At 47.5% G+C, this 11,714-nt stretch overlaps 2 protein-coding genes across 2 annotated transcripts in view; one reads left to right on the top strand and one right to left on the bottom strand.

Annotated features, from left to right (window-relative positions):
• The first annotated feature begins 24 nt into the window (after positions 1-24).
• On the top strand, positions 25-2,863 carry LOC105560418. The gene is made up of 4 exons (XM_012009540.1): positions 25-262; positions 754-1,090; positions 1,236-1,730; positions 2,264-2,863. Exons 1-4 carry the CDS (start codon positions 63-65, stop codon positions 2,579-2,581), a joined length of 1,350 nt encoding a protein of 449 aa, XP_011864930.1. The 5' UTR covers positions 25-62; the 3' UTR covers positions 2,582-2,863.
• Positions 2,864-3,253: 390 nt separating this feature from the next.
• The window catches only part of LOC105560433 (probable sodium/potassium/calcium exchanger CG1090), a 17,346-nt gene continuing 8,885 nt past the window's right edge, over positions 3,254-11,714 (bottom strand). Inside the window, exons 3-10 of the mRNA XM_012009559.1 lie at positions 11,439-11,711; positions 10,131-10,362; positions 9,538-9,650; positions 9,098-9,273; positions 8,779-9,005; positions 8,383-8,703; positions 8,054-8,287; positions 3,254-7,963 (exon numbers count right to left, since the gene is read on the bottom strand). Coding sequence (XP_011864949.1) covers positions 7,764-7,963; positions 8,054-8,287; positions 8,383-8,703; positions 8,779-9,005; positions 9,098-9,273; positions 9,538-9,650; positions 10,131-10,362; positions 11,439-11,711 — 1,776 coding nt within the window. The 3' untranslated portion in view covers positions 3,254-7,763. The remainder of the gene's footprint in view (positions 7,964-8,053; positions 8,288-8,382; positions 8,704-8,778; positions 9,006-9,097; positions 9,274-9,537; positions 9,651-10,130; positions 10,363-11,438; positions 11,712-11,714) is intronic.

Genomic DNA, 11,714 nt, shown 5'->3' with positions numbered 1-11,714 from the left:
AGAGGATCAAGTCTCCGACGGTTCTCGCGTCCGTCTCGGGCTGCAACTTATTTCAGGAAACTATGGAGCTGTACAAGAGAATGCCCGCGAGCGCGTACGCCGGATTGTATCGTCACGGTGAGCTCTGCTCTAATTGCGGGCACGAGGAGATGCCGCGTGGCACCACGGTACACAGGAGGAGAACGAGAAATTATGAGAAGCATTGTCCCTCGTGCCACTGCCCGCCCGAGAGACGAAGATTCTCTTCGCCCGGTAGACCGAGGTGAGGACGCACCCTCTGCGTTTACCTGTTTGATAAAGAGCTGTAAATTAACGACTAACTACAAATTTTATATAAAGTCTATGTAGACCTAAGGCACAGATGTGCATGCGCGATAAAACTTCCGGTTTTTTTTTCTATTCTCACCTACACGCAATTTTATTCTTCACGCACAGAGCAGACTTTATTTTAGTTAAACTTCGATATCGGTTTTGATGTTTATCTCTTCTCGTTATTCGGTGACCCCGAAAGAACTTTTCTGAGCAGGTAAAGGGCCCTGGCTATTACTGGAAAATTGAAATTTCCATTTACTTTTAAACATTGCAATCGTCACGACTTAATTTCCCTCGCCCTTTTCTCCTTTTTCTTTTCGCGAAAATAATTACGCTTCATTCAGCTTCATTGATTGATTGAGCACTCTCTCTCTCTCAAAAATTATTAATCTTCATGAGTGATGAGGATAAATAACTCCTGTAATCGAGGATGCCTTTCAGAACTTCGGAAAACGTGGAAGCAATGATAAATCGATGTGAGCGCGTCTTCGCGGAGCCGATGAGCTCGCAGGCCATCAAGAAGTCGCAGAGCAGTCCTCTGTCGCAGAAGCTATGCTGTCACGAGTGTCAACCGGATGTTCGCTCTTGTTATCCCAGACGGCCGCTGCAGACCCGCCATCAGCGAAGAACCGAGCGCGATAGATATCCGTTCAGGATGAAGGGAGATGCCGCGAACGCGGAACTGACGAACGAAGATATCGCGGTTTGCTCCAAGTACGCGCGAGCGGCACCCGTCAAGAGCTCGCTGAAGAAACACAATCGTTGCAGACAGCCTGAGGTACTAACGCTCTCGCTCTCCGATGCGTGAAGAATATTCGTGGTCCATGCTATTCCAGAGAAAAGGAGAGGCGTAATTTATTTCATATAAATAAAGTGACCAACGGTTCTCTCCGTCGTCTTAAAATTCAGCTGATATCTTCTAGAGATCGCCAGACGAGCAGGAATGTTCCGAGAGCGAGGTGTCGATGAAGTGTATCCCGCGCGTTCTCCAGTCGAGGACGTTGCGCGTGCCAGATCCTGGACCGAGGCGTCGTTACGTCGGCAACGGGGACGGTGACGACGTCGCGGTGGCGAGGAACGAGAGCGACGTCGAGTTGGAGAAACTCATCATGGCCCTGCCTTCACTCGATCATCTAGAGAGGCCGAAGCAAGGCGACGGCGAGGCGACAGTGACGATGAGCGAGGACGACAAGAGGCTCGAGCGACGGAGAGCCGACGTCGCGAGAACGGCGAAATCGAGAAAGCTCGGGGACGTCGCCTCCCGTTGCGTGGAGAGTAGGTCGTCCGCGCTGATCGATCAGTCAGTCAACAGATCCACGAGGGAATCCGCGCATCTAACGAAGCTGGATCTCCACGCGGCGAAAACTCGCATTTTGGAATCGATCGATCGCATGCTCGGGACCATGGACAACGCCAAAGTACATTTAACGATATGCATTTAACTTGTTCTTGCAAACATGTACTTTCATTCGGTTTATATCGGGAAAGACGGGTGAGGAAAATGCCCAAATACAAAGGTCGAGGACAAAACGAGAAAGGAGATATCTTAAAGATTCACAATTTTAGGGGAAATGTAATTAAACGAAAGTAAATTATAAATTTCTTTATAAATATCAATGATAATTTTTTAAAGAAGTCCATAGATTTTTTTACACAACTTAATTTCAGTTCTGTACACAAAGGCATTTAAGGTAAAAGCCATAAAAGAAAATCGCAACAGTTGGTAATATGTTTTTCGTCTCGCATGTTGCGAGACAAATTAAATGAGAATAAAATGTAATATACTTATTCCAAATATTCTTTTAGGAATTTTGTTTGTTTCTTGATACATTTGGGACTCCTTCAGTTTTTCCCTCAACTTCTGCATATCTTTTTCTCCTAATTTTGCAAACAAGATGTTACGACGGTCGCATATCCCTGCGTCGGTGCGATAAAAGTTGTATGTTGTCAGAACGACGCGCCTGTGCAGCAGGAGCAAACGGAGCCGGAGACCCTCGAGAAGATAACTCGCGAACTCCAGGAGAACGGCTGGCAGTTATTGTTCAACGGCCTGACGATCCGTAGAGACTCAGTGGACCCTAGCAGGCGAATTGTTCGTCTCGAATGTCTGAATCACATTCGGCAGCAACTCGACAAACTCTACGCCCTCGAGTCGACTCTGGACAATTGTCCGCCCAAGCTGCAGCCTCTGTCGAGCCGCGATATGCCGCGCAACGAGGAGCGTCAACAGACACAGCATCAATTAGAGCAGAAGACTACGGATTCTTGAGCCACGCCGAAAGCCCGCGCGTATTCTTCGTTCAAGCCACCACCATAAATTCGCGAGGACCCACGCGTCGATTGTGCAATATATTATTATATTTTATATTTATATATTTTTTCATGTATCGTGGGTATTTATAGAACGCTGGGGAATAGTCGCGAAGGCGGGTATCCATTGCGCGTTAAGAGCGCAGACTGCAGAGGTGCATTAAAATATCTACGCACGTGTGAACCAATTGAAATGCGTAAAATTTGATAAAACATAAATGCCGCCAACTCCGCGCGCGTTATTGCACGCAAACGTGATTTTCAGCGACTAAGGACACGGCTAGCCGCTGCCGTCGGAGATCGAAATTTTAATTGGTAGCAATAGCTTTATTGTTGAAACGTTTTAAGTACATTAGAGTACATAACTAGTCTACCTCCTTCCCGCTTTCAAGCTAAACAAGGTATGTGTAATATTAAATTGTTTCCATCCGGTACATAGCTCTCCTTGCGACGAAAGGTGGCGCATAAATTTATTATGTATAACATATATATAGATATATATGTATTTTAGGCTCTCTTGCTATCACCCTTTGCATTTACTACGCGCGTATACTCTCAGTATACATACATATATATGTATATATATTTGCCAAATGTGTGTGTATATATATAATATATATATTTAAATCTATAAATATATATAATACTTATATATATATTTATATATGCGACATTGGTAGAACAATTATTTACATAACGTTGTAATAAGCTATGACTAGATACAATATATATATTGACGCGTTAGGATATACTTCTGGAAACTTGAATAACGATGGAAAGAGACACAGGTCGGAGAGGTCCCGGTGTGATTCGCATGCTTGTTGCTTTTTCTCTTTTGTACGACGACGCGTGAACGGCGGCGCGGAAAGGGAGAAGGAGATCTCGGGGAAATCTCCCTCGACGGCTGAAAGCGGTACGGGCAAAATAGCGCGGCTATCACAGCGGCAGCCGATATATCGTTGTATTCGTTGTACGTCTACTTTCTTCGCTTGCTATATGCAGTTCTTGTTTCTTTTAAATACGTCTTACGTGCCTATATAATTGTGTGTCTCGTTATATAATTATGATTACTTTCGTAGCTGCCCACTGGCCGGCCGCGTCTGCCGTTGCGTCCTGACTGCAAGGAGGAGAGTGCGGGTTCGGAGATGCGAAGCGAGGCGTCGAGTGGATCTTCCGGAGAGGAAACTCGTCGATAGACGACTTGCTGTATACGACACGGAACGGGGAGGGAAGTGGGCTCTCTCCTTCGCGATTTAACAGGTACGAACGTATTCGAACGTATTGTACGCGGCGAAGACTGGGATAATACTGCAGGTAGAGGAGAGACGGCTGTATAAACTTAATTAATCAGGTAATATATATATGTATAGTCTAAGTACACAATGTCGTGATATAAAATCTACGTATTATATCCCGGTAGGTCAACAACACGATTACGTCTGATCCCCGCTACGCCCGACGCCCTTCGGTTTCTACCCTCGATATTGTTTGCGTATATTTTTAAATAACGTCGTTATCCTGCCTACTGCATTTTGTACAAGTGTATTGCACGGTGGATGTGTGTGTGTGTGTGTGTGTGTGTGTGTGTGTGTGTGTGTGCGCGCGTGCGCGCGCGCGCGCGTGTGTGTGTTAGTGTGTGCGTGTGCAGAATAGATCGTCGTCGTCGTCGGCCTCCCCGTGCAATCCTCTGGGAACCGCTGGAGGTAATGGGGAACATCGTTATGTAAAGGACGGGCGACTCACGAAATTACAATTATGAGAGAGACGTCTAAAAGGTACGTTATTGACTTCGATTACACGCTATTAAGGACACCCTCGAATTGATCGACGTTCGGACGCTCCCCGAAAAGCGGGAGACCGAGGGGGGGACGGTGCATGCATCATCCCCCTCTCCTCCCCGTCCTCCAAGAGTCGCCTCCCGCGCTCCTCTAATTAACTACTAATAATTGCCACAGGTGAATTGACTCTAAACGACACACCGGTTCCCCGAGCGATCATCGACGTCTCGGCCGACGGTTTCGGGCTGCGCGGTAGAAAAGAAAAAGTCGCCGGGTAGACTCCTAGCACTCTAAGTCCCTAACGCTTTTCATTCGTTGATGCTCGAGGTGCGGACCCGCGGGGTCCTCGCGCGGCTCTCCGCGTCAGGGGTGGTCGCCCCAGGTTCTCGTGAATCCTAAACATCTCCCCGAGGTCAATTGAACCTCTAACGAATTTCAGGCCGAAGCCGAACAAGATCCCTTAAAGCGCACCCCTGACAATCCTCCCTCTCGCTTTTCCGTACGCGCGAACGAGACTCGTTCACCAGGTTCGATGTACCCTCCCTCGATGAATGATGCGGCCGACGCCGCGGTATGGGACCCGCGAAGTCGACGGCGAGACTGGTCCGCTTTTAATGAAGATCTAAGGCGCCTCTTTACTGTCGGCCTAGGCGCTTCCTAAATCCTGGAAGTCGTGCGTCGACGCGTCCGACGCCGCGGACGTCGGATTACGCTTCCTTAACAGCACACGATATACCGATACGTCTCGTAGATTGGACTCTAAGAATGTACCTGACACTCTCGAAATATCCCTGCGATATTCTATATCCTTTTGATATCCCCCGAATATTCTCAGAATTAAACATGTGCTGTTAGGGTTGCGGTTTCGTCTCTGCCGCAGATCGAATGAAGCAGCCTTGAAATACATTTCGGCCACTTCGCCATCGGCACCGAACGCATCGCAACGCGAATATATACATGCATATGCGTATATACATATACACATATACACATACACATATACATATATATGTAATAATAGTATTTATATGCATAAATCGCTCTAACGCGCTAACAATAACGGACAAACGTAGTGAACAAACACGTTGAACGGTCAATAGTCATTACGATCTAAGCTTCTTCGCATTATATTATATATATATATATTTATATGTACGCTAAATTTATATAATCACACTAAAGCGTCTGCGCGATCCTTGCGATTTCTTACAGTTTTCATACCTGCGATTGTTTAAGCCCGATTAAGGAAACTGCCGATTAAAGATACAGTCCAACGTGCTGCGTGGACAAAATGCTCGCAGGATTCTCAAACGTAAATGAACGAAAGAAATTTTTTTAGATACCTGAACTATCTACTCGTAGCAACCCAAGTTTTCCGTTTTGTCATTTAAATGGATTTTACGGATATCTCTTCGGCGATACATTAACACTTTTAACATCTCCACCATGTATTTAATATCATTGACACTTTAATTGATATATTACTATGATATTTCATCGTTTCCCGGTTGAGTAAGAAATTAAGTATACAAAGTATGCGAGATAAGTCGAATTTTTTTTTTCCGATGCAGCCTCATCTCTCAATCGCGACTCCTGCAGGGATTCCGTCGCGCGATTCCGCGGCTCGTCATCGACGTCGATTCCGGCGCGCTCGAAAGATCAAAGGATCCCGGAAGCGGAGGTACGCCGACTATTATCCGTGGGTGGAGGTTCCTCTTGCCCGTCTACCGATTTACAAGTGACCCCTTTCGCGAATCGGTCTCAAGGAACGCGCAGTATAATAGTGCTAGTTGTAGATACTTTCATCGGATAAGGCTGCGTTAATTATTGTCACTTTCAGCGCTCGTTCGCCCTCGTGGAGAACGAATTCTCCCGCTCCCTCCCCCTTCCTACCTCCGTATCCTTTGGTCGCGGGATGAAATTTCGCTTGCTCCAGCGTTCTCGAGAATTTTCCGCGCCTCGTCGGCGCCGAAGAACGCGAATTTAGTCCCCGGTCACTCGGGGGGGAAAAATTCGCTCGGTTCATTCCTCGCAAGGCTTTTCGTTCTTTTCCTTTTTTACTGTTCTTTTGGAAAAAAGTGATTTTTTGGTTTATGTTTACACTCACGCTAACGAGGGAACTCCTTTGATCTCGCGAAGTCTCGTCTCTTCCGGTCACTTGGATGGCGGCGAAGGTATATTTTTAACGAAATCAGAGCTAAACCGTATTCACCTCTACCTCTCGAGAGAAGCGCACGAAGACGCTTCCTCTTATCTCACATTTCACGCAGTACGTCGCGCGCCGCGTATCGCGATAGAAGATATATTTGAAAAGTAGGTGTTGTATTACGAAATCGTGCCGGATAATATAAGGATCGCGCTCAACTGTTCCGGCAACAGTCCCAGAGAGAGAGTTCTCTCGCCCACTCTCGTCGAGTATTTCACGTTTCCTAGCAATTCCGCAGTGATATCGACTTTCGACGATTCACACAGCACCGTTAACAGTCTTAACATTTAGCTGCAAATATGACGCTCCTAAGATCTATTCTAACAAGCCGCACCTCTACTGGATCCTTTTACTCTAATGTTAGGATACAAAACGATTATTTAATTGTCAAGACGCATTCCCCTTCCATGGTACTCAGGCATTTGCGCGATATGGCTGATAAAAAACGTATCACATCTTCTTTTCTACATCGATTCGAACAAGTCTCGCGCGACGTACAACGAGGTCTGTGACTAAGAGTTAAGACCGGAGAAGTTTGGAACTTTGCGACGATCGATTTAACGCCGATTTCTGACTTTGATGAACCACTGCCGCGATACCGCCAATAACGACATAATTTATATCATATTGTCTGTCCGAAAACTTAGTTGCTTGGGAAAATTCATAAACTCTCCACACTTTCACCACGATTGTAGGAATTCGATCGGGACTCGTTAGTCGAACGGAAGCAAGCAAAATACTCTTTTGTCACTTTCGATAGCACCAATAGGATACAATGCCTGTGTACTCACGCGCGAGCACATATTGTCTAGATTTTCTACAACAGCCTAGAAAGAAAGAAAGCTCAACGACAAGCCCTTTGCTCTTATCTAAAATCTCGAACGGTCGCTTCAACAATTTCACAGCAAGCTAAAAATCGTGCTTCTTTTCGACATGCAGCTACCTTCTAAGCTCTTCTGTCTCTCGCTGTCTTCGATATCGAGTAGGAAGAAGAAGAGGGGGACAGGGACGTTCGAACGAGGTCGCTGAGCGTTTACGACGATTTACGACCGTGCGTGCGTCATCGTTCGCGAGCCAATCGGCCGGGAACTGTTGCTCCGGACGATCGTTCCGCGTTGAGCAAAGCAAAGGTCGGAAACGAACGAGGCGTCATTGCATTAGAACTTGCTGGGGCATACTGGCGGATTCATCTCGCCGAAGACGTTGAGCTCGTAGAGCGACGCGAACACGATGAATATCAAATACCAGACCATCAGGACCATGCCGTATCGTCGGTCCAGTTTCCAGCCGTTCAGATGTGTCGCCATTACTAGGAATACCACCGTCGACAGTAGGGAAACGGTGGAGTACGTCAAACCTGACAAGAACGAGATGTATCAACAATATCAAATACAAATATGTACGTTCTGTAGACAGGGATTTTTTTAAAATAGACACATCCGCGTACCTCTGCTAGTGACGTTCACGTGCGAGCCAGGCTGTATCATAGCGGTCTGTATGAACCACGGAAGACCGAGGCATACCAGGATGTCAAAGACGTTGCTGCCTACGGCGTTACTGACCGCCATGTCACCAAGACCCTCCTTGATGACCGCCAGCGAGGAAAGGGCGTCTGGTACGCTCACACCAGCGGCAACGAAAGTCAACCCCATCACGGTGTCGGGAATACCCAGAGTACTACCTGTAAAGTCGAGCACTTTGTTAAAACGGCTCCATTCGCTAAAAAAACAAAAACAACAAAAAACTGATCGCTCACGGCCCGAATAGTAACGTTACCTATGATCGTGATCATCCACACCATTATGTAGCTGTAGAAACTGATCCAGATCATCGATATGCAAAACGTGAAGGGGTACCAGCTTCGCCACTTTTCCTGCCGGCAGTCCGGCATCGTCGCCCGGCACATGAAGTGGATGGGGTACACAAGGCCCCAGGTGAACATGGTCCATTTGTTACCGTCCGTCGGCATCACGAGAGGCGACACTTCGTTGGGATCAGGCTCCTTCGCTTTGTAATACTCGGGCTGCCTCGGTGCCGACGGCTGCTGTTGCTGCTGCTGCTGTTGCTGTTGCTCGATCGTCTCTTGAATGCCGTTCCCTGAAAGGAAGATGAACGAATTCAGATTTCTGGAGACTATACGAAAGATGCGAGGAGACAGAATTGTCCGATTACCTTCCTGATTCTTCATTTGATCGGTAACCGGCGAGTTGGGACCGGTGTAGGATAATCGGTCCTCCTGTAAGGATCTGTAGCTCACCAGGGCGCTCTGCTCGGCGGGCTCGTCGTCCTTCGGCAGGAACGGAATGTTGTGCGATTTCGCCCAACGTTCCAACTTGACGTTGAACGACAGCGCCACGCAATATACCCCGTACATGATTAACATGAAGAGAGACTCCATCCTGAAAGGCATTTTTTTTTCTCGTCTGTGAGACACCGCGTCGGTTTCTATCCGCGCGATCGAACGCAATCAGGTATACGTGGCGATGCTCACCAGGATATGGAGTCGTTGTAAATCGTGCCGAGCATCACGAGGATCGAGACGGCGTAGAAAAAACAGTCTCGACAGAGAGGCCACCAGTTCAACTTGGAGGCCGTCGCGGAGCATAGGCCGCAGATCGATATAACGAACATTATATTGAAAACGGCGCTGCCGATAACGCCGCTGACCTGGAAACGCGAAAAAGAATTTAATTGCCGAACTCTGTTAGGCAACGAAGCGGGGACGTCCGGCTGGTAGCCGCGTGTCAGCTAGATCGACGTGACGCGATAACGAAAGTGGTCCCTCTCGCAATTAAGGAAAAGCAAATAAATTTATTCTCGCACACCGGATTACACAATGCTATTTATGTAACCCCGACGTGGCTTGCGACTCGTAATAATTTAATGAACGCAGCGAGGCGTACGAGGCGCGATCGCGACCGCGATACTCACTCCGATGTCGTCCTTGGCGAAGAACACGCCGATAATGACCGTCGCCAATTCGGGCGCGGAAGAGCCGGCCGCCATGAAAGTGGCACCGGCGACGTCGGGAGACAGTCTCAGTTCTGAAAGGAAGGAAGAGATCAATTTATTATTAACATATATAGTAGTTTACTGTTTCACAAACTGCAATGATTTCTTAAGCTGAGTTTTGTGCATCTTAATTTTTGTCCTGTGTGTCTTACGGTGTTTTCAGCACTCGTCATCGCTATTTTTATGTGCAAATTTATATTACACTAAAGGGACAAATTCCGTTAAAGAAACAATAATAACAAATAATAATATTTAAAATAAAATCGCAAGAATCGTCTGGAGTTTGTGCCACGTCAGGCGTATCGGGAAGCCAAAAGCGACCTTGAGCCTTTGTCAGTAAAAAGGCGGGATCGAGTCTGTCACTTAATAACAAATCTCGCGGTGGATCCGCGCGATGAAATACGATCCGCTTGTGCAAAACTAGCCACGCACAGCTCTGTAACCCGACGCGAGTCACGGGATTGTTGATTTCAACGCGTTCCCACTGGGAGGCAATTTTCCGCTCGCCTCACCTTCGCAGATCCTGTCCAGACTCGAGACGAAGTAATCGTCGCAGACAATCGCGAGGCCCAGGAACGTGTAGATAGCGGCCAGAATGTGTATTATGAGCCCGCCGTGTTTTCTGGCCTCGGGGCCCATCAACGGCCGCGGAAACTGCTCTATGGCGGGCGCCGAACAGTTGGTCCTTCGCGGTCTCACCGTGGGATACGGATACCTCGTGGTCATCTGGGTGGCTGGGGTGACCTGGACCATTCGAAGCGAAAGAAGATTAAGAGGGAACATTCGTTATTACTGCTCGTTCAACATCAGTATCTTTATTAATGTTGATCGATCATTAGACTTGGCTGCACTTCAGTGGACATCTTTCGCATGGCCGTATCTAAAACTATATATGTTGGCCATTTGGATCGCCAACCTTCGAAAGGAGACGGCGTCATGAGAAGAAGATCATTAGACTTGTTTTCTATCGCTGCACTGGTCAACTAGTGCAACAAACTAGAGTAAGACAAGTACATTTTTTTTCATTCTAGCTTACTGCGCTAGTTCACCAGCGCAGCAATAGAAAACAAGCGCCTATCGTAACGCGCTTGTAATTCTTTCGAACGATCGAGATGTATCTTCGCGGATAAGACCGTCGGCAGGTTGATCTATCGTCGCGCACTGCAAGTCCTGCATCTATGATGAGCTTCTTCTGCCAACAAAGATAGCGCGGATAGTTGACGTTATTTGTCGTCGTATTGACATCAAAATGACATGTTTGCCGGCATCTTGATGTTAAAATGATGACAAATAAACGTCAGCTCGGGTCTGCAGCTACGCGCTTCGCAAAATCTATACGGAGCGAGTTTTCTCTTAAAATTTACCCTGAAAATCATGCACTCGTGGGACGACACGGCATTTCGACGAACTGTATGAGTGTTTTGGAACTTTACCATACATTCTACTGCTAAAATGTACTAGCTGCAGACCCCAGCTGACGTTTATTTGTCATTAGTTTAACGTCAAGATGCCGGTAAAGGTGTCATTTTACTGGCATTTCGATGTCATATGATCTGTAAGTATAATTACTAGTAGAATGTATGGTAAAGTTTCGGAACACTCTCGTAAAAGTCTTCAAAATGCCGTATTGCTCCACGATTGCATGACTTCCAGGATAAATTTTAAGAGACAATTCCCACCCCTACTTAAAATAACAGACACAATATGATCTTAGCTACTCACACTAATTGCAATCTAATCCGATCATATTCTATCTAATATTTCAAACAGGGATCCTCCATTTGTGTCGCGGACCGGGTGAGACTCGCGATAAAGCTCACCGTCGTGGTGACGTTTCGAGCGTGCCTCGGCGGTGGCGGCTCGGTTCCCTTCTTCGCGGACTCCTTGGTCCCCGTCTCCTTCGCCTGACCTCGCACGCTCTCATTCTGCTCGGCTCGCGCGCGTCCGTGCCCCTTCGGCGGCCTCTCAGTTTTCGATCCCTCCGCGTGGCCCGTTTTCCTCGGCTCCTCCGCGGCGATCGTCGACGTCTCCCCTAACGCCGGCTCCTCCGCCACGGTGGAGCCGGCCGGAGACACCGGCGGCTCCGACGCCCACTG

This window comes from Vollenhovia emeryi, unplaced genomic scaffold (genome assembly GCF_000949405.1).
Source record: "Vollenhovia emeryi isolate VEMERY1.0 unplaced genomic scaffold, V.emery_V1.0 DF939231.1, whole genome shotgun sequence".
Taxonomy (NCBI): domain Eukaryota; kingdom Metazoa; phylum Arthropoda; class Insecta; order Hymenoptera; family Formicidae; genus Vollenhovia; species Vollenhovia emeryi.
This window is presented reverse-complemented; position numbering and strand designations above follow the sequence as displayed.

Bases quoted from the DNA above. Each gene is read 5' to 3' on its own strand.
- LOC105560418 (XM_012009540.1), top strand. From the start codon at position 63: ATGGAGCTGTACAAGAGAATGCCCGCGAGCGCGTACGCCGGATTGTAT. The intron at 1,091-1,235 runs GTACTAACGCTC...GATATCTTCTAG, and splicing joins ATCGTTGCAGACAGCCTGAG to AGATCGCCAGACGAGCAGGA. The intron at 1,731-2,263 runs GTACATTTAACG...GTATGTTGTCAG, and splicing joins GGACCATGGACAACGCCAAA to AACGACGCGCCTGTGCAGCA.